The sequence below is a fragment of the Calliphora vicina genome, chromosome 1, assembly GCF_958450345.1.
Source record: "Calliphora vicina chromosome 1, idCalVici1.1, whole genome shotgun sequence".
Taxonomy (NCBI): domain Eukaryota; kingdom Metazoa; phylum Arthropoda; class Insecta; order Diptera; family Calliphoridae; genus Calliphora; species Calliphora vicina.
In genome coordinates this window covers 131,594,389-131,614,486 of record NC_088780.1, presented here as the reverse complement: position 1 = coordinate 131,614,486, position 20,098 = coordinate 131,594,389, and the positions used below count along the sequence as shown (strand labels likewise).

Below are 20,098 nucleotides of genomic sequence, written 5' to 3'. Positions count from 1 at the left end.
TTGCGAACATTCATATTTAAAAAAAATGTCTACAATTTTACGATAATTTTTTTCGAGAATTAATCACTTCGCAGAAGGGAATAAATTTTAAAATTTTTGGTTGGGTGGTGGAAGAAACAAAATTTAAAATTTCACTTACGCTTTAACATACATATTTCCTTCCCTATTTTTCCACAAAGTTGTGAACAGCATCTGCAATTTAAATGGTTTGCATCAGCAAAACTAAATTTTGTAAAACATGAAATGACATAAGCTAGCATATTCTGACATATTTGCAATTTTGCTGATTAGAATGATGTAACGAGGTAGTGGCCAGTTGAGATTACAACACAACTGTTGAAAGGCCACGTTTTCGTGCCTCATTATGTTGAAAAATGTATAAAGTTCTTTTTATTTTCTGTATATAATGAATCCAACTAATTTATGGCGGAGTAGTTGGAAGTGAAAAAATAAGAAGTTTTCTTAAACAACACATTTTGCTTCCATTTTCTAGTTTAAAGGCAGCATGAGCACTAAAAACGTTTTCCAATTAAATACAATGACTTTTTATTGTAAAGACGTAGTAGACGTAGTTAAAAGTTAGCATATAATTTATGTTGGAAATTCATCATTTTTCTTTTTTTAGTTTTTTAATTTTTTTTTAACTTTAAACAAGATTTTACTTGTTGTACACTTCATAACTAAACAACATTTCTGTTTTTGCATTAGGTTTTCTTAATAGATATTATATTTTTTTTCTTTTTTTGTTGCTATAGCAAATTGGGTTTCACCAAAGTCAAGGCACCCAACAGTCATAACCGGAAACGTTTGGCCATCGAATCACGACGTCATGCTTCACCAGATGATTCACACATGTTTATTATAAAATTACCGCCAAATATGTATTATTACACCAATCCTAAACCATCTAAGTCTGGCACTGTAGCAGCCTCATCATCATCATCATCTCCAAATTCTATTGCAGCATCGGTGGATAAAAAAAATTCTTTAGTACCGCATGTACTTAAGGATGATACAAGTACAACTAAGGATGCTAACGGAAAAAAGGTAAACAAGTTTTCTATTTAATAAGTGTTTTTTTTAGTTTTTTGTTTCATAGTCTCCCAGATAAAGAAAATGAACGCATTTTGTAGGTTGTTTACCTAAACAAATATCTTTTAATACAGGGTAGTGCAAAATTGTATAATTAACCCTACTTATGAATGTTTTAATTGTTATAAAATGGCGTCATCTGACAGTAAATGGACTCCGTTTTGACAAGACCCCACCACTCGGCAGATGTGGGAAGGTACTAGATCTCAAGACATATCACAGTAGTCTAGACGCCAGATAACTCACAATGGTTATTACGTAATTACAGAACTAACTAACAGTTAGGGTCAAGCTTTTTGAAGAAAGTGTCTGACGATATTCTTTAATAGTTCCCAAAGGAATTGAACTGACACCGCTTAAGAAATATTGAAAGCAAATCCCATTCTGGACTAAAACTAAAGTCATGACAGATAGACGACCCAGCCGTAATAGTTTTTACATTGACTGACAAATAGAGACGTTCAGTATCGGTCAAAATTCGCGTTACAACTTTTTCCAATCCCAAAGATTAACGATTTTAAAAATGCACTCTAAAATTAAGATACATCCTTTGTATTATTAAAAACGATTTACAACAACTATTTACAATTTTCCATAAATTTTCTACAGTTTAACGTCGGATGACTGTGCTGACCTCTGCATAACATCAAGTTTATACATTCAGAGACCATCCTGTCATCAATTTAGGTGTTTATTTAGGGTCATTGTCATGTTAAAATATCCATTGGGTGGGCACTTTATAAGGGACATGAGGCACAATCTTCTCCTTAAAATGTTTGTAAAGGTCCTAAGCTTTAACCAGAAAGGCAACCTCACACCATAACATATCCGCTTAAATACTTTTCCAATACAGTATTTTGGAATTAGTCCCTTATTGACAGGTCGTTGAACTCTCCTCATTCCATCAGAATCCAAAAAATCAAATTGAGATTCATCGAAAAATAAAACGGTATTCCAATGTGTAACAGTTCATTTCAAGTGTTCTCGAGCAAATTTAAGGCGATCTTTTCGACTATTCTGCGATATAAATGGTTTCTTTATATATCTTTAGAGCCCAGCTGAAACTGGTCTATCAGTTTGTGTTTTTTTAGTTTAATCAGAGTTGGAAATTTGCCTATCATATATTTTCTACTTTAAAAAACAAGCAATTTTGATTTCCCTATAGAGATAATAATTCTTGTTCAATGTATTTTGACCGAAACTGGAGTAGTTTATAAGTTGAGGGACGGAAGTGCTGCCTGACAGTCCAAAATAATACCAATATTCCCTTTCATATACTAGCTTGCATACTTTCATGATAGTAATTATTTCAGCCTGAAATACACTACATTAACCACTCAACTTCGTTAGAACCATCTGTTACCCCTGGCACCACTTACACCTGGAGATGACTAAAACTTTGAACACTCTAACAATATACTTATGTGGAGTAATATAGTCAAAAGATTGACAGTTGCAGTCCACCATACCAGAGTTCCATATGTATGAATCCATTTAACTATGATAGGACTAAGTCTCTATTAGACCGAACAGCTTACGACTGGTGTAAGGCTACCTTGTCTGCTTGACACTGTGTTGATTATTCGCAGTTCTTTAATCTAGGGATTCAAAGCTTATAACACTATACAACAAAATCAAATATTTTCCAAAATTACAAGGTCCGACCAATAAATTTTGATAGAGGAGACAAAAAAAGAAGACACGTGTATCGGCGTTTTTAATGTTTACATCTGAATTTCATTTGAAGGCGGGTTAAAGTTTCCCAACTCTGGCACATTCTTATTGTTAATCTTCATAAGAAACCATATGATCCTTATATTTTAGGTATAAAATGTGTTCCGCAAAGTTATGTAAAATGTTACGGAGAATATTTTTGTAGTATATATTAACCCTCTAAATCATCAAAGCATGGGTCTTTTTTGTCCTTCTTATAAAAAAGTGCAAAAACCACCATTAAAACAGGGATTTAGGGGTAAAAATGTTCCGCAAAAATATTATCCTTGAAATTTTACTATAAGTCACTAAATACACCAAAACGGAAAATTCAACCAGAAAGTCAGAAATAAGACACAACAAAAGAGAGCTTACGGTTAATTTCGTATTTATTAAGAATTTGGATAGGAAGTCTTCATTAATTACATTTTTTTAACTCTAGGCAATTCCACTTTATTACCATATGCATATTTCAGCTATAAGCGTGGTGTAAGGCTACCATTGTCTGCTTGACACTGTGTTGATTATTCGCAGTTCCTTAACCTAGGGATTCAAAGCTTAGAAGGTATCATGTTTGCATTTGTTCATGTTTTGTTTGGATTTACTCTTAGACCACTTTTAGTAGCCCAGTTGTTAAAATCTTTGGACATGATTCTTATCCGGAAACAACTCCGATATTAGTACTACCACATCGTCCTCATATGCTACGACTTTTATCGCTTTATTCCCTGGTTAAAGAAGAATCGACTTAACAACGATGAGCAAAAGTCATTTGATTTCAACATGGATACAAACCAGATGCAGATGTATAGTCTTCAACATCGAGGTTAATAAGAGCTTGTTATTGAAAGTTCCCTCTATATCTAAGGCTGTAATTGTATATATTCGAGAGATCTCCCTATAACTCTTAAAACCTCATGTAGACTCTACATTGTAGAGTGACGGTAGCTTAGCCGTAATTGTTACCATCTTTGCGATTTTCGTCAATACCAAGGATCTTTTAAAACATAACGTCCATGAATATATTACAATAGTTGATATGAATTTCAGGAGAATAAAATAGGTTCCTTCACTTAAGCCGTGTGACCACTAGCAAGTCATTTGTGGAAGAACTTCTGCAATTATTTGCTGAAGTGCTTCCACTCAAATCGAAACTTGCGAAAGTCTGCTTCCAGAAGTAGCAAGAAATTGCAGACGTGTTTCCACACAATGTGAGTAGAGCTCGCAGTAGAGTTATATATAAGTTTTATTTTGTTATTCTTACCAAATTATCCTCAGTTTATTTGGGTACATGAGATGACGTCACGTATTTCATGTCATTATAAAACTCCCACATATAGATTTTCAGCATTTTGGCAATTTTTTTCCTTTCTTGGTTTACTTCTTGACCAAACTGCGTTTGGAGGTTGAGCAATTTCCTTTTTACCTCTTCTTCGTGCTCGTCTATATCATTGAATATTGCCTATAAAGCGTTTTGTTTTTTAATTTGATATTTATAGTCTTTTGAGTGCGTGTCCAATAATTCAGGATAATTTTTTTCTTTTTCAATTACCAAATGAGTTTTTTCAATATTCCAAGCGAATTCATTTTTTTCCATTTTTATAAATTTTGAAAAGAACTCAAAAAAACACAAAACAAAACTGAAAACAGAAGAGACTACCACAAACCGTTTACCCGACGTATGCCCGGCTTCTTCTGCAAGTCATCAAAATGCTTGAAATGCTAGCAAGTCGTTTAAGTTACTTCAAGCCAGCAACAAACACGTGTTTCCACATAATTACTGCAAGTAACTTCTGGAAGCAACTTCCGCTAGAAAACTTGGTAGTGGACTTGCGGCTTTGTGTAGGTTGAATTCCGGTTACGATTAAAAAAAGTTAGCTGTATTGACGGAAACGGCTAGTTCGAAGTTTATCTTTACTCTTGATAACATGACTAATTGCAAGACACGACAAATTATTTCCAAAATAATTGTTTTTAACTAAAATCAAAGACGTAATAGTTTTTATATTAAAATTTAACATTTAATCGCCCAACGAAAAACTGCTACTAAAATTTCTTAAATATCACTAGCAAAAAAAAATAAAATAAAGTAAAACGCATATTATGCCTGTATTTTGTAATAGTGTCTGCGCATCAAGTTTTAAGATAAACATCAGACCAGTTCAATAGAGAGGTTTTTTTTGTTGAAACGAAACGAAAAAAGTGTGCTGATGATGCTGCTCTCACCATCAACAAATTGCAAACACACGTTTCTTATGTTGCAAAATGTTTGTTCATGCCACTCGTCGTTGTACGGTATCGTACGTATCCGTATGTCTGTATATCTATTGAAGTTTCATTATCTTCAACATCAGTAACACCATCATCTAACATCATCATTGTCATCATCATCTTCGACTACAGTTCGATTAAAAATTTCTAGTTGTTGTTCTTCCTCTTAGTTCTTTTTTTGTTGTTGTATTTGAACCTTAACTCGTGAGAAGAGAATGAATGAATGGCGGTAGAAAGATTTTGAGATTTGAACGTGGGACTGACATATTTTCCATCGATTGTTATTTACGCGTTTGAAATAACTATCAAAACGTTATGATCATGTTGTTTAAGTATATTTAGAAGATGTAAGCTGAATTTTTATATAAATAAGTATGTACATATCGCTCATTTACTGCAACAAAGTCATAATTCAAATAAAAGTCGTTTCGAGAAAAACGACTTTGAATGTTTTATGACATTTTACTATTTCTGGCATACAAAGTGAATTGTGTTTGTATTTAGAGAAAATATTAAATTGTTTCTATATAATAAGGAGTGATATCTAAATGAAATGCTGTTTATATTTTTAAATAATAAGACGGATCATTCATGCTTTAAACTAATCAGAAGTTTCAGGTACTTCTGTGTTTCAGTGACTTTCTATATATGTATGTAGATATGAAAGTCCAGGTTCAGGTATTTTTTAAAATTTCATTCATTTAGATGCCTCGGCTGGGTTCAGAGTGTATCATTCATTCTGTCAATCCAATTTTCCAAGACCTATGTTCAGAGTTTCTTTGTTAGAATTAACAAGTAATCCCATTATTAATGAAACACGATTTAATTCATGTGACTCCCTCTTCTGACTTTAGATTAACATATCCTGCAAACCCAATTTTACCGAAATACTTTTGGATCTGTAACGGCATTCCAATAGAGGAGGCCAAATGATAATATCAAGACGACTGATATGATTACCGATCGCAGATCGATTATTTGAAGTGACATTTAGATACATATTTCATTTTGTAAATTGAAATATGTAGATCTCAATTTTCCATAACATCCAGTTAATTAACAGAAAATACTTTAAAAAATCACTTATATTTCAGGCCTTTCTTGATTTTATTTTTTCTTTTTTCATACAATTTAAAACATCACACACTTTTAATATCGTATAGGTAATTATACGACGATAAAAAGTAATTATTTATACAAATTATCTTTAACAACATTATATGAGTCCGATAATAGAGTCATAATGTTGTTGCTAATAGTGACAACATGTTGAATATAAATTTAAAAGAATAAATTCGTTAAAAAGTTTTATATTGGTAAGAAAAATTTTTCTATTTTCAAACACAGATCCTTTTATAAATGGAAAAATCACGAGAGACAAAGCAATCTGAATGTAATTTCATTCTAAAATTTACTGTACGTTGATGTCACCAAATTTCTGTCTGTTTCACCTTTCAAATTAACATTTCGAATTAACAAGTTTTAAATGTTTAAGTTAGAAAATTTTAAATTAAAACCTTCACCATAAGTTTGTAATTTCCACATTTATCATAACCGACCCCATAATAAAGTATATAAATATTGTTAAGATAATGTATTTGAATTCAAGTATAATGGTTTCCAACGGCTGGTTTTAAATTCCATCATGTTTCTAATCTAATTGTGGGAAATGTTGTTAACAGCAGATAACTGTAGACATTATTAACATATCTGTGGATATTATTAACATAAATTTTTGTGTTGGTCATTGTAGAAATAGAACTTTCTACTACTAAAGGAAGATGGCGCTGTGTATAAACCGTTTTTAAAAGGTAAAAACTTAACAATATATTCTCGATCGTTATAGATAGCGCAGTCGATATAGTCATGCTCGTCAGTCTTATAACCATGATTGATACATCAACATATCTGATATAGTCCTGGTTAGGTTGCTATTTAAAAATCGAGAATATAGACCCGAGATAACTATAAGGAAATATCTCAATTACTAAGTTATGCACAGAGACAAAATCAATATCAAACCGACAATGAGTCAAAATCGGAAAAAAATTTATTTTAACCCGAATAAGATTAAGATTCGACACAGCAGAGTGCTATATTTGGCTATAAAGATTAAAAAGAATTTTCTGAAAAAAAAAATTTCATTGGAAATTTCATTCATTGGTGAAAAAATTGGGATCAAAATATTTGTCCAGTGTTTATGATAAAAGTAAAAACATGATTTGAAAAATACCTAAAATCGTAACCTGATTTAAAAAATATTTAAATCCTATAATTCAATTCTTTGAAAACTCTGCTTTAAAAATCATTGCAATGAACTTTGCAAAAACATAATGGCCACAGTGATTTGTATGGCAACAGAGTGTTTAATTGCCATAATAAAAATTAGAAGACAATCTGTTGCAAATGGTTACACATATGAACACAAGGAAGGAACAAGTTAAATTGCTAGTATTTATGATGGCTACTCACAAAAGCTCCTAAATGGCAACAATTAAACTGGCAGGACATTATGGAATACAACCGAACAAAAAACTGCACAAAAATGATGCAAAATGTTGTTTAAAAAGCAAACCGAATATATATTTTATTGCCCCCCCCCACACTCGCACAACAGACATTCGGCTGAACAGCAGTAAAATTTAATTGGCGCCCCATGAATTTAAAAAAATGAAAACTAAAGCTTTTGTTGCAACAATCATTAACAACTAAAACGATGAAGAGAAAAAATTAAAAGATATACACACTGTTTAACAATAATAAAACAGTTTGCGTTCATCGAAAAATATTTGATGATGCTGGGTGCTGAAAGATAATATTTCTTCAAAACATTATTTGTTTTTCTCGTTCTCTTTTTTCCTTTTGCTATTTACAACACCAACTTCCACAAAACTATCGTTAAAAGTAGCGCTGGAGTAGTTCCAAGTATGTGGCGGTATTAAAAAAAAAACGTATTTAAGAATAACAACGATATGAATACTTACATACATAGATACTTCTTGTGTATAAGTCAAACTAGCAGTATATTAACAGACATTAAGAAACATCTTACAAATTACAATTTTAATTGGCCACTCAAATAAAATGCTAAAAATGAAACCAACGAATCTTTACAAAGAATGAAAACAGATTCCTTTCAAGACTAAATAAATAAATAAAATACAAAAAAATTATAAGGCGAACAAAAAAAAAAAAAAATTGCGCAGAGTAATGAAAGATCATGTATTAAAGTAGCCTTGAATATTAATTTCGTTTCTTTAAATCAATTTTAAGCACATACTACACAGGCGTTTCTGAAACAGTGAGAGAAATTTTAATAGGGGTTGTAACTTTCGTATACTTGTAGGTGTAAAGGAGAAGTGCTTTAACAAATTGGGAACAAATTGAGTGGTATTATCTGATTTCAATATCGATATCCCAGTGAGCTGTTAGATTTCACAGTGCCATAGTAAATAGTAATTTGTGGACCATCTCAGAGAATTATCAACTTCCACTAATTCTTTAGATTTTGTTGGATCAATTTCCATTCCCTTCCTTTAGAGGAAGATGCACCCAAATCAATTTCCATTCCCTTCCTCTAGAGGAAGAAGCACCTAAACCTAATAAATCGGTAATGAGAGACATTATTAGAAAAGACGGACAGACTTATTACATACTCAGCACACGCAAAATTTCAAAAGTAGTCTCAATGTTTTCAATGCGCTAACCTAAAGCCCCTGTGGTATGGATGAAGAAACCTTGTTAACTATATTCAAAACGATTGATACGTCAGTGATAAATCAAGCTGCTCCAGTGTGCTCCCAATGAAAATATTCAAAGCTTTCTAAAAAGCATCATATGCATGGGGAAACAAACGTTCCACTCAAGCTACAGACGCCATACTGACGTCTCAGTTCCTTCTGGGATGACAACGAAAAATACACAGCTGAGGGTTCCCCGAGACACGTCAGATAGGACGAACGTATGTAAGAGAAAATCAAATCGACATCATACAACTGAAGGATTCTTCCAGACACATCAGATAGGACATACGTATTTACGAGGAAAGTATTCAGAGTTGCATATGTTAGAATCCATTTAAACTTGACGACATTCATAAAGGCGCAGAGTTACTTTTGGTACGACATCGGAAAGGAAACCTAAACTTCGACTTTACACAGCTAGAGGCTCCCCAGATACATGTTAAACAGGACGTATGTATATACGAGGAGAGTATACAGAGTTATGATCAGGATCCATTCTATCTTGACGAATACGCCATAATTTTCACTATTGCTGGAAACCGTATGTTTGTAGTAATTTGAGGACACCTATACCAGACTTCAGAATTATTCGGTGGCTGCAAACAAGAGTGGGCACCAACACAACATTCTCGACCTTTTTCTAACTTCACACCCTGCAAAGTATGAAGTAGATGTTTTTGCACCTCTTGGTAATTCGGATCATTGTACCATTTTCGCTCACCGAATTTCGTAACGTTTCACAACCAGCTACGAAACGTTCTAATTTTATTTACGAAAAGGCTCGGTGGGCTGGGCTCAACGATTTCTTTCGGCATTTTAATTGGAAGCTCTGTTTCTTAGACAGTAATGTCAATGCCATGGCGAAAATGGTCGATAACATAATTATGATGGGGATGAAACATAGAAAATTTCGATTAAATCTATGGAAAAGTCCTGGTTTAATCAGAAGAGTAAAATTGCAATCAGATCCAGAGAAGAATCGTTCAGAATCTGGTGTGATGACAAAAATGCCGAAACAGAATCGCTGCGAAAAGGGCGGGATCTTCGTGTGCCAAAGTGCTGAAGCGTGAAAAATCTCTACACGAGCAACGCCTCCGCGCAAAAGTTCTTGCTGTTCCCCGGGGCAGCAAAAGCTTTTGGTCATTCGTTAAAAGGATAAAGGATAATGTTAATTAGTCAATTCATACTCTTTTAAAGAATGGCCATTCATTCACTGACCCGGTTGATAAAGCTAAAATTTTGCCTAAATTATTTGCAAATAATTCGAACTTACAGGAAATCAATCAACCACTACCCGAGCTTGAAAGAGTATCAGTATAGTTACTGACAAATGACAAATATGTTATTTCGCGATCGCTCTGTTAAAACGGGTTTAGCGGATCTCAATATAAAAAAGTCTCCTGGACCGGACTGGTATACCAGCACTGGGCTTTAAGCAGTGTTCTTCGATGCTAGCCTGTCCGTTAGCAAATATTTTAATACCGTGCCAGTGAATTTCCTATATGTTGGAAGGTTGCTAATGTAACGCCAATTCCAAAAAAGGAAGAGGTTAACAAATTATCGCTCAATAGCAATTTGTTCTGCACTTTCCAAAGTTATGAAGAGATTGGTTATCCACCATCTTGTGAAATATCTATAGTCGAACAATTTACTTGCTTGTCTTGCTTGTCTTCCTAACGGAAAAATGGTGTCGTTCCATTCACCGATTTGAAGAAAGTAAAGTGGTGGCTCTAGATGTTTCTAAGGCGTTCGATAGGATGTGGCATGGTGCGCTCTTATCGAAACTTATTGCTTTTGGTGTCGGTAACGGATACACTTAACCCAGATCTTGTGACAATCTCTAAATGGGGTTGTGCGAACAGAGTCGATTTTAATGCACGTAAGACTCAATGTAGTATGTTAACACACTATGGTTGGTATCAATATTAAGGAATCACAAGCTCTCGATGTTCTAGGAATGAGAATTCAGGGTGATGTTCGCTGGACAAAACACATTTTTCAAGTATCGAAAGAAGCATCAAGTGCATCGGTTTTCTAAGACTATGTAAGAAATACTTTACTTCATCTGATCTCCTCATTATTTACACCACATATATCCGACCCAAAATGGAATATAACTCTTATGTATGGGCCGGTGCTTCGAAGTCTATTTCGGAGTTACTCGACCGCGTACAGGAGAGGGCGAAGGTGTTTATCGGTGACAGTAGGGTATCCAGCTATATCGATACTACAATGGAATGTGTTCTGATGAAATTAAGGAAGTTGTTCCCGATACCCGTAGTTTATATTGAAAGGGATATGATGGCTAAAGAACGAATTTTCTCTGTAGTATGTTATGCGATCCACTGACCAAACACCCTCTATTCTCATTACCATAACATATTTTCCTAGTTCCAACGCAATGCATTGCATGAGTAGGGGTCGTCCCCTGAGTGCGGGTCCAAGCAAAAAAAAAGTATATTAGCTAGTAGGTTGCAAGATTACACAGTCCATAGTCCTGTTATGGGTTCTTTCACATTCTTGAAGAAATGAGAGCGAAAATCATAAATGATATTGCGGAACATACCTTTGTATTTCACCCCACGCAGTTGTCATCTGTACAAAATCATAGTTATCTTAGGAAATACAGTTCTATTCGGAAAGGAAATTTAATGCGTATTCTACAGCTTACCCTAATTGAACTTCCCTTACTGTATCATCACACTAAACACAAGAAATGTACGTGTCTCAGTAGTTGGTTTTTGAGAATAGAATAACGTAAATGCTTTAAATGGACTGACTACTCCTAGACACGCACGCACTAAAGTCTCAGCTACATCTTGTAGCTCACGGAATGGGAATAAATGATTCGCTATTGGGGTTATATATGTATGACACTTGTTGTTGATGATGTTTAAGTTGGCGGTGGTGTTGAAGATTGTGGCAAATGCTTAATGATAGTTTACCTTAGAAGTGTTGCTTACAATACGTAGATTTAATGCTGAAAAGAACCTTGACTTATTTATGTTTTAAATTGAAAATAAAAAAGGAAAAGCTACGTGAAGTTAGTTTAATCTAAAAATAGATATTTGTTTAAAGTTTTTTTTTCTCAAAACAAGTTGGTAGCTGGCCTACTGCACAATGGGTAGAATTTTTAAAACAATACTTGAATACAATTTATGTAACGACTGTTTTACATCATTTAAAAGTTATAATTTGAACAAAACATACATACGATGACAGGGAATATCAGCACATTGGATAAAGGACATGAATGTTTTTTTGGGATTTAATTCAATTCCTAAACTTTTAAAGCTAAATTAAACAGACTTTGGTATACAATTTTTTAATAAATTTTATGCTGCATGCAACAACATATTTATTCAAATGAAGCTTAAATATATTACCATAGCTTTGCACGTCCTCTTCAAAAGCCATCCAGCCAGTCAGAGGTGAGTTGATTATTGCCCTTAAGTGCTCACATAAATCCTTATGACAATTGATGGTTATCGGTGAAAAGGTTTAATTAAAATTTGTTACACCACAACGTCAATAAAATTGAAAACCATATTTTATGGACCGTAACACTAACAAAAGAATACAAGTACAAACACACGTACGTAGAGAAACAACAGCTTAAGGGATGGAACGATACTAATTAGCATTTTAGACCAAAGAAGATAAATTGAAAATAAAATATGATGCAACGAATGGATCGAAAACAAAACTGTCAGCATGCGACAAAATAACCCTTTTCTTGTTAAGAAATTGTATGCAAAATTCTTCGTTGTTATTAGTGAAGTGGATTTTTTTTTAAAAACAAGGGCTTTTCGGAATTTTAAACACATTACATTAATTTTATGAGTAACAAGCCAATTGATATGAGTTCAAAATGAATTAAAAATTGTATCAGAAATGAAAATTATCCTAATGGATAGTAAAAACCCAGTACCTGGTTTTTTTTCTAGTATACTACCAGAAAAGAGTTCCGATCCGACAAAAATTCGTCAATTGGTCAAACATTCAACCCAATGCAGTCTTCATGGCACAAGGTTAACGCAGTTCATAACAACTCTCGACCTTATTTCATCCTGCATCACAAAGGAATGTCCTTTTCACAAATGTCCGGTACAGTTATCACATTACCTGCTTGAATCGTTCTGTGAACCCTACTGGTTTTTATAATTCCTATAATGAACATTGGTTAAATCTACTTTCTGAAGCCCCCAAATAACAAACATACATACTTGATTGATATAGTCCCTGTTCGGTTGCTATTTAAGTTAGGAAAAACGTCTCGCAAATGGCTGAGATATAAGTAGGGTTTTTATCCCGGGAATTCCCAGTACAAATTTTCCGGGAATTTTACCAATTTTTCACTACCCGATTCCCGGGATTTTTAGTCGGGAATCCCGGGAATTAAAAACTGACGAAAATACATAGAAAACAAGTTAGAAATCTGTTTTTTTCACCAAGAAACAGAAATTTTTCTTCAATTAAAATTAAAAAAAATAAAAGGTTTATGACAATTTTTTCAATTAATTTTGTAAATGATTTGATTTAACAAAAATTTAATCATTCAAAGCTTGAATAAATTCTGTTATTAATTAACTTTAAAATTAATTCAGTTTAAACAAAGGCTTTGGAATAAATCTAAAAAATTAAATATTAGAAAAGGATTTATGGAATGAATGGCTGACATTTTTTAATTACGGATTAAGATTTTAGTGAATTATTTTCAAATTTTTTTTAATGAATTAATTAATTCGAAGCTCTAATTTTTAATAATTTTAATTTTTATATGAAATTTGGCTATACTATTCCTAATTTACAGTATTATATATTTCGGGAATAGCCGGGTACCCGGGAATGTAGAAAAAATTTCCCGATTCCCGGGAATCAAAAAAGGAAATTAAAAACCCTAGATATAAGTAAAATACCACGAAAACCTCGATATTTGACCTATTTTTTACATAAGAACTGAGATCGAGAAAACATACATAAATGTTAATAAATGTTATTTGATTGAAATTATTATTACAACATACAAAAAATATTAAGGGTCCTGTGTTTCGGTATTTATACCGAAACTTTTCTACAATATTCCCTCGAGCATCATATTGACCAAGAAGCAGCGAAAAAATTTCCAGAACCTACGTTTCGTCATTCATTATTATGTTGATAAATATGACAAACCCATTGTTAAAATACAATTATGGACTGAGATCGACAAAATCTTAACATACATAAATATTAATAAAAAAGAAACCACTAAAATTACAGTTTTTAGCAGAGTCAGGAACTTTTTGAGCCTTGTATGTTTTTAAACCTGCATTTGCTTTAACCCTTTTTATTTTTCTATAAAGTATCAAATATTTAGTTTATTTTTATTTATTATATTTCCTTCAGCTTTAGTTTGATTTAGAATTTCGTTAGCTGAAACTTTTCGTACTCCATTTGATTTTTCTGAATTGGAATCTGAATTAGTATCAAGCTTATATTCGTCTAAAATTAAGTGGAACTGGAATGTAGACAATTGGCAACAATATGCATTAAAGGGTTAACTTCTCGTACCAAATGGTCCGAGAACTGAGCTAACCGGACTGCTTTCCTGTCGGATGTGTTGGGAGCTCTTTTGAAAATATTTTCTATTTATTGGCTGAACCAGGTTTGCTGTCAAAGGACAAGTTCTCCCGATACTGTCTAATAACATTGGAATCATTTTGACGGCTTTTGATTGTTTCGCCAACTTTTTGTAGGACCAAGTTGGGTTTTGTTGAAAATATTAATAAAAACATGTAAGAGAGCTATATACGGCTGTGCCGAATCTTATATACCCTTCACCAAATTATACTTTAAAATAAATGTGTTTAAATATTTTTAGGTAAACAAAATTTAATTGTTTTTCAAATTTTTTTTTTAAATTTTTTTTTAAATTTGTTTCCCAAATTTTTTTAAAAATTTTTTTTTAATTTTTTTTTTTTTTTTTTTAAAAAAAATTTTGATAAAAAATATTTTTCCCGGTTTTGACCCATTGTAGGTCCAACTTACTATAATAGCCTTATCTACATCGTTGCAATGGACTTTGAAATATCTATCATTAGGTATCCATATTGTCTATATTAATGACTTAGTAATCCAGTTATAGATCAAAAATAGGTCAAAAATCGAGGTTGTCCCGGTTTTTTGCTATATCTCCGTTATTTATGGACCGATTTTGCTGATTTTAAATAGCAAACTTCTCGAAAGCATGTCTGACAGATTTGGATCGACTACGCTATCTATAAGCATCCAGAATATATATACTTTATAGGGTCGGAAATGAAAAATGTAGAAATTACAAACGGAATGACAAACTTATATATACCCTTCTCAGTCCTTATATTTGGATAACTAAGTCATTAACATAGACAATATAGATATCTAATGATAAACAACACTTCAAGAGAAGGACAAAAAAGACCCATGCCTTGAGGATTGAGGACATATTCTAAAAAAATGTTCTCCTTAACATTTTACATAACTTTGCTGAACACATTTTATACCTAAAATGTAAGGATCACATATTTTTTATGACGATTAACAATAAGAATGTGCCAGAGTTAGGAAACTTTAACCCCCCCTCAAATAAAATTCAGATGTCAACTTTCAAAACGCCGATACACGTGTCTTTTTTTTTTCTCCTCTATCAAAATTTATTGGTCGGACCTTGTAATTTTGGAAAAAATTTGATTTTGTTGTAATGTAATTTGTTTAACAAAAATTTTCTTAACCCCAATTTTTTTTCAACAAAAATTAGTTTTTAATCTTTATCTCAAGGTATACTTTGTGTACATACGATTCGGCACAGTCGAATATAGCTCTCTGATTTGTTCAGGGTGCAGCACCCTGATTTCCATTTCGCAATTTAGATTTTTAAATTTTTTTATCTCAAAGTAGTCAATTTAATGTGAGAGTTATGTGTTCTCTTTCTTTATCCCAGATTCCCCCTTTTTTAAAAATCCTTTCCATCACACTCATACATACTTATCTAACCATCTTTCATTGTTCCTTTTTTTGTCTCATTCTTTGTTTTAGGTCTCATTCCCATTCAACTCGAATGGCAAACCAGGACGTATCTACCATTGGAATTTGCCGGTCATTAAAAAGATGCTCGAAGATAAACAACGTTTTCCCAGCGTTGCCAACATCGAACCGAACAAAGTCGAACAATTAATTGATATAAAAAATATACCAACATGGTCTAAACCATGGGAAAATGATTCGATTGAAAAATCCTACAATCAGGATTCAATGATGAGCTATAAAAAGTCACTAAAACGTAAATCACCTACATATTATGCACCGGCTAGTGCGGTCAATAAAAACAGTTTCAATAAATACTTTTCGGGCAATGGCAAACCCAAAGGATTTTATGTCATAAAAGAGAATCAAAAGAAACCATCATACTATAAAAATATTGTAGCGTAAAAGATAAAACAAAAGATGAGAAAATAATGAAAAGATTGGCTAAAAAAAATAATGAAATTAAATAAGACAGATTAAATTAATAAATATTGGAATATATCATAATCTTAAAGCAAACAAAAGCCATATTAACATTTCTTTTTTATTATTTTGCAAAAGAACAAACAAATTGTGTAGTTAATAATGATAGACATTATATTAATTGCAAAATATAGTACATGCATCCTAAATTTTATAACTCAAGCATAAAGTAAAACTTTAGACTTATCAAAAGACTAATAATACTAAATAAATAAACAAACAAAAATATACAAAAAAAAAACCTTTTATACTTTTATAATGTAATAAAATGTTCAAGGGTTACTTTCACGATTTTTGTTTTAACTAAATGATGTTAGCGTTTTAAAAGTTGTTCTTAGATTAAAAAAATTTAATAAACTCTTAGTTGTCTCGAAATAAAGGACGACATTCAAATTTTCAAATATTTCTATAAATTCAACAATTTAATTTAACTGAAGATCATTTCCAAAATTTATCAACTTAGTTTTAACTTTCAAAACTATTTCCCATTGTTTTAATCTCAGAACAAATGTTAGATTTTGTAACTGTTAACTAACTAACAAAATTTAGATTTAACTAAATATTGTGCAACTGATCCTTAACAATTAAAATTAATCGATTTATATAAAATTTAATGGCTTTTTCTTATCGAAATGTCAAAATTTAAAATACATAATATATTTTTATAATCGTACTGTCTCTCTCACACTCAAAACGATACAATAAACATAAATTTAAATTTTAAATGCAGACAAAAATTGTAATGGTAGTATTTTTAGTAATAATTTGTTTAGTATCTTAAGTCAACTTAAAGAATTAATATTTTGTTTAAATGGAAAGTTTATTAACGAAGTTTGCCGTAACAGAAACATACACACAAATGTTTTAAAAACCCTCTAATAGTTTGGACACAAAAAGTTTTAATTTGTAATAAAATATGGGAATTTTTACTTACCATAATGAATACAGGCCACATAAAACAAAGATCTGAAAAGCAAATTTTTAATTAAAAAATAAATGTATTGTTTTTGTAATAAAAATCCTTAAGAAATAAATATTTATAAATTTAGGGATATGTTGAGCAATGTATATCACAACTTTAAGCTTTTTTACCCCCAGTAAAACGAAGTCTGGTTATGTATTAACTAATAGTTTTCATACAAAAATATTTTTAACCGACAGTATAACTATTAGTTAGGACATAAACAGGCTTCGTGTTAATGGGGGTTATTAATATAAATCTCTAGTTATAGCTCATTTTCGTATACATAATCGCAATAAATTTCGATTGCTTCTTAGCTTACGACTAAAATCTCGCTCGTTATCGAATGACATTATTAAAAATATCTATACGTTTTATTCGATATCGAAAATAAAAAACCTCCGAATTTTCAATTTAGGGAAATTCCGAAGTTGTTTGGTTATATTTTGTAGTATTTTTAATTACAACCGTCCAATTATTTTTACAACCCATCCACCCTATCTTTAATAAACTTTTCAATTAAATAAATTTATTTCTTTAAAAATTAAATAATATAATTATTAATAATAAAAATGTTTATGTTACTTGAAATTAATATTAAGTAAATTATGTTTTATTTTTATACATATAAAATTCATTTATAAGATCATGAATATGTTCATTCAGTTTATTATGATTAGAAACGAAATATTTTAAATTAATAATTTAAAAGATAAATACAGAATTTGTAACAAACTATTTGGACTGATAACATTAATAAACCAACAACAACTTTTTCAATAAATCAAAAAATACAAATCATGTTGTTTTATTTATAAAAATATCCTTAAGATTTTTAATACAACCAAATGTAATTCCTTTTAGAAGATGGATACGTTGCGGCAGAATTGTAAGAGAGTGTATTATATAACACACAATTTAAAATTGTTTTGATAACTATTACAATAACTTTCCAACACAATAACATATTGTTACCCTAATATAGAAAGGTCCTAACTCGTGTTTTTTTTTTGTAAGCCCCGATTTTCTTTAATTTCGATAAATGGTTGGCTCATAAATCATATTTATCCAAAAAATATCGACTTAAAAAAACCACGAGTTTAAGCCTTTCGATATATAGAATTGTTGTCGAATAATTTTTCTCATATTTGAAACCGAAGGAATGCACAACAATGGGGCATTTCATGTCGAGTGAACAGACTTTTGAAATCGATGTCAAGGTTAGTCCTTTTTCAACAAGATCGGTCAAGATCTCTCTGAGTTAGAGGGGGTCATAATTTGAAATTTTGGCCAAACATGTGTTTTTTCTCATCCATGTAACTTATTACTTATTGTTCTTCAATCTTTCGAAAAAAAAAAATTCCAAAATCGAAAACTTTATTGACTTTTTTTCAAAATGTACCCTTTTTTGCTGAAACGAAAGCTTGGTCTTTTTCTTTAAGATATTTGTTATCGCTGAGTGGGAGGGATATCTATCAAAATAAATATTTTGTAACTCAAGACGTTCAATTCAATTTTTTTTCAAAATGGGCCCTTTTTTAAAAGCTTTTTGGTCGCTTAGTCGGATTTTTTTGGCAAAATTAAAAAAATTTGAAAAAAAAAATGTCAACAAAGTTTTCGATTTTGCATAAAATGTCAAAAATTATATTGTTACGTTTTAACCTTTTCAAAACGTTGGTTTATTTCCTTTAAATAAACCGGATACTTTTGATTGCAAATAAAAGCCGTTTAGTAATTTAAAAATTGTAACAACTCTTTATTTATTTCAAATGTACAACAACAGAATTAAATAGTCACTCCATGTTTTTTATACACGTTTATAAATTCGCTGAAATACAGACACACTTTATAATGTACACGAAATCACTTGAAAAATACAGCACACTTTAAGGCACTTAGTTGATGTTTATTCGAATAGCGTATCTGATAAACTGACTGCAACCTCTGCCACTATTTATAACACTGCCATCTGCACTCTAGATTGTTCTTTAACTGTCAAAGCTCGTATATTCTAGAGCTTTCGAACACACACGCCATCTCTGGTAAACTTTCTACAATGTTCTTTAACTGTCAAAGCTCTTATATTCGAATTCGCGTTGCCATACCTAAGATCAATGATCAACTCTAAGCTTTTATTCTATGTTAATAAAGTCCACATATATGTTACAGTTTCAGAGGCACTGCTGTTTGAAAGCATTATGCAACATTAAATCAGCCGTTAAAATCGTTATATTTGAATTCAAGTACAATTTCGTAACAAAATGTTTTGAGTTACAAAACATTTATTTTGATAGATATCCAACTCGCACCCCACTAAGTAACCAAAAAGGTCTTCAAGAAAAGATCTAAGCTTTCTTTTGAGAAAAAGAGACCATTTTGAAAAAAAAAAGCTTTTGATTTTGGAAAAAAAAAATTACAAAAATTTTTTTATTTTATAAACTATTTGGACACATTTTGCCAAGAATATTAGTTAATAGATGACACATGTTTGACCAAAATGTAAAATTTTGACCTCCTCTAACTCAGAAAGTTCTTGTATCTGAATTACTATCCAATAGGACTAACTGGGGTGCAAATTTCATCCCGAACGGAAGACATCGATTTCAAATAGTAAATTACTGTATTGTAACAGTATTATAGTTTTTAGCAATTTTTTATAATTATTTTTTTTTAAATTTTAAAAATCAAGTCAATTTTCTGTAGAGTTAGTTGCATTTTGTTTGCTCGCACAATTTTACCACTGTTTTTACTAAAAATTATATAATTATCCTTACGTAAAAAAATATTGGAC

General features: G+C 31.5%; 1 protein-coding gene across 1 annotated transcript in view; it reads left to right on the top strand.

Annotated features, from left to right (window-relative positions):
* Positions 1-16,587, top strand: part of LOC135963847 (uncharacterized) — a 51,189-nt gene extending 34,602 nt beyond the window's left edge. The window contains exons 4-5 of the mRNA XM_065515837.1: positions 756-1,047; positions 15,876-16,587. Coding sequence (XP_065371909.1) covers positions 756-1,047; positions 15,876-16,268 — 685 coding nt within the window. The 3' untranslated portion in view covers positions 16,269-16,587. The remainder of the gene's footprint in view (positions 1-755; positions 1,048-15,875) is intronic.
* The last annotated feature ends 3,511 nt before the right edge of the window (positions 16,588-20,098 follow it).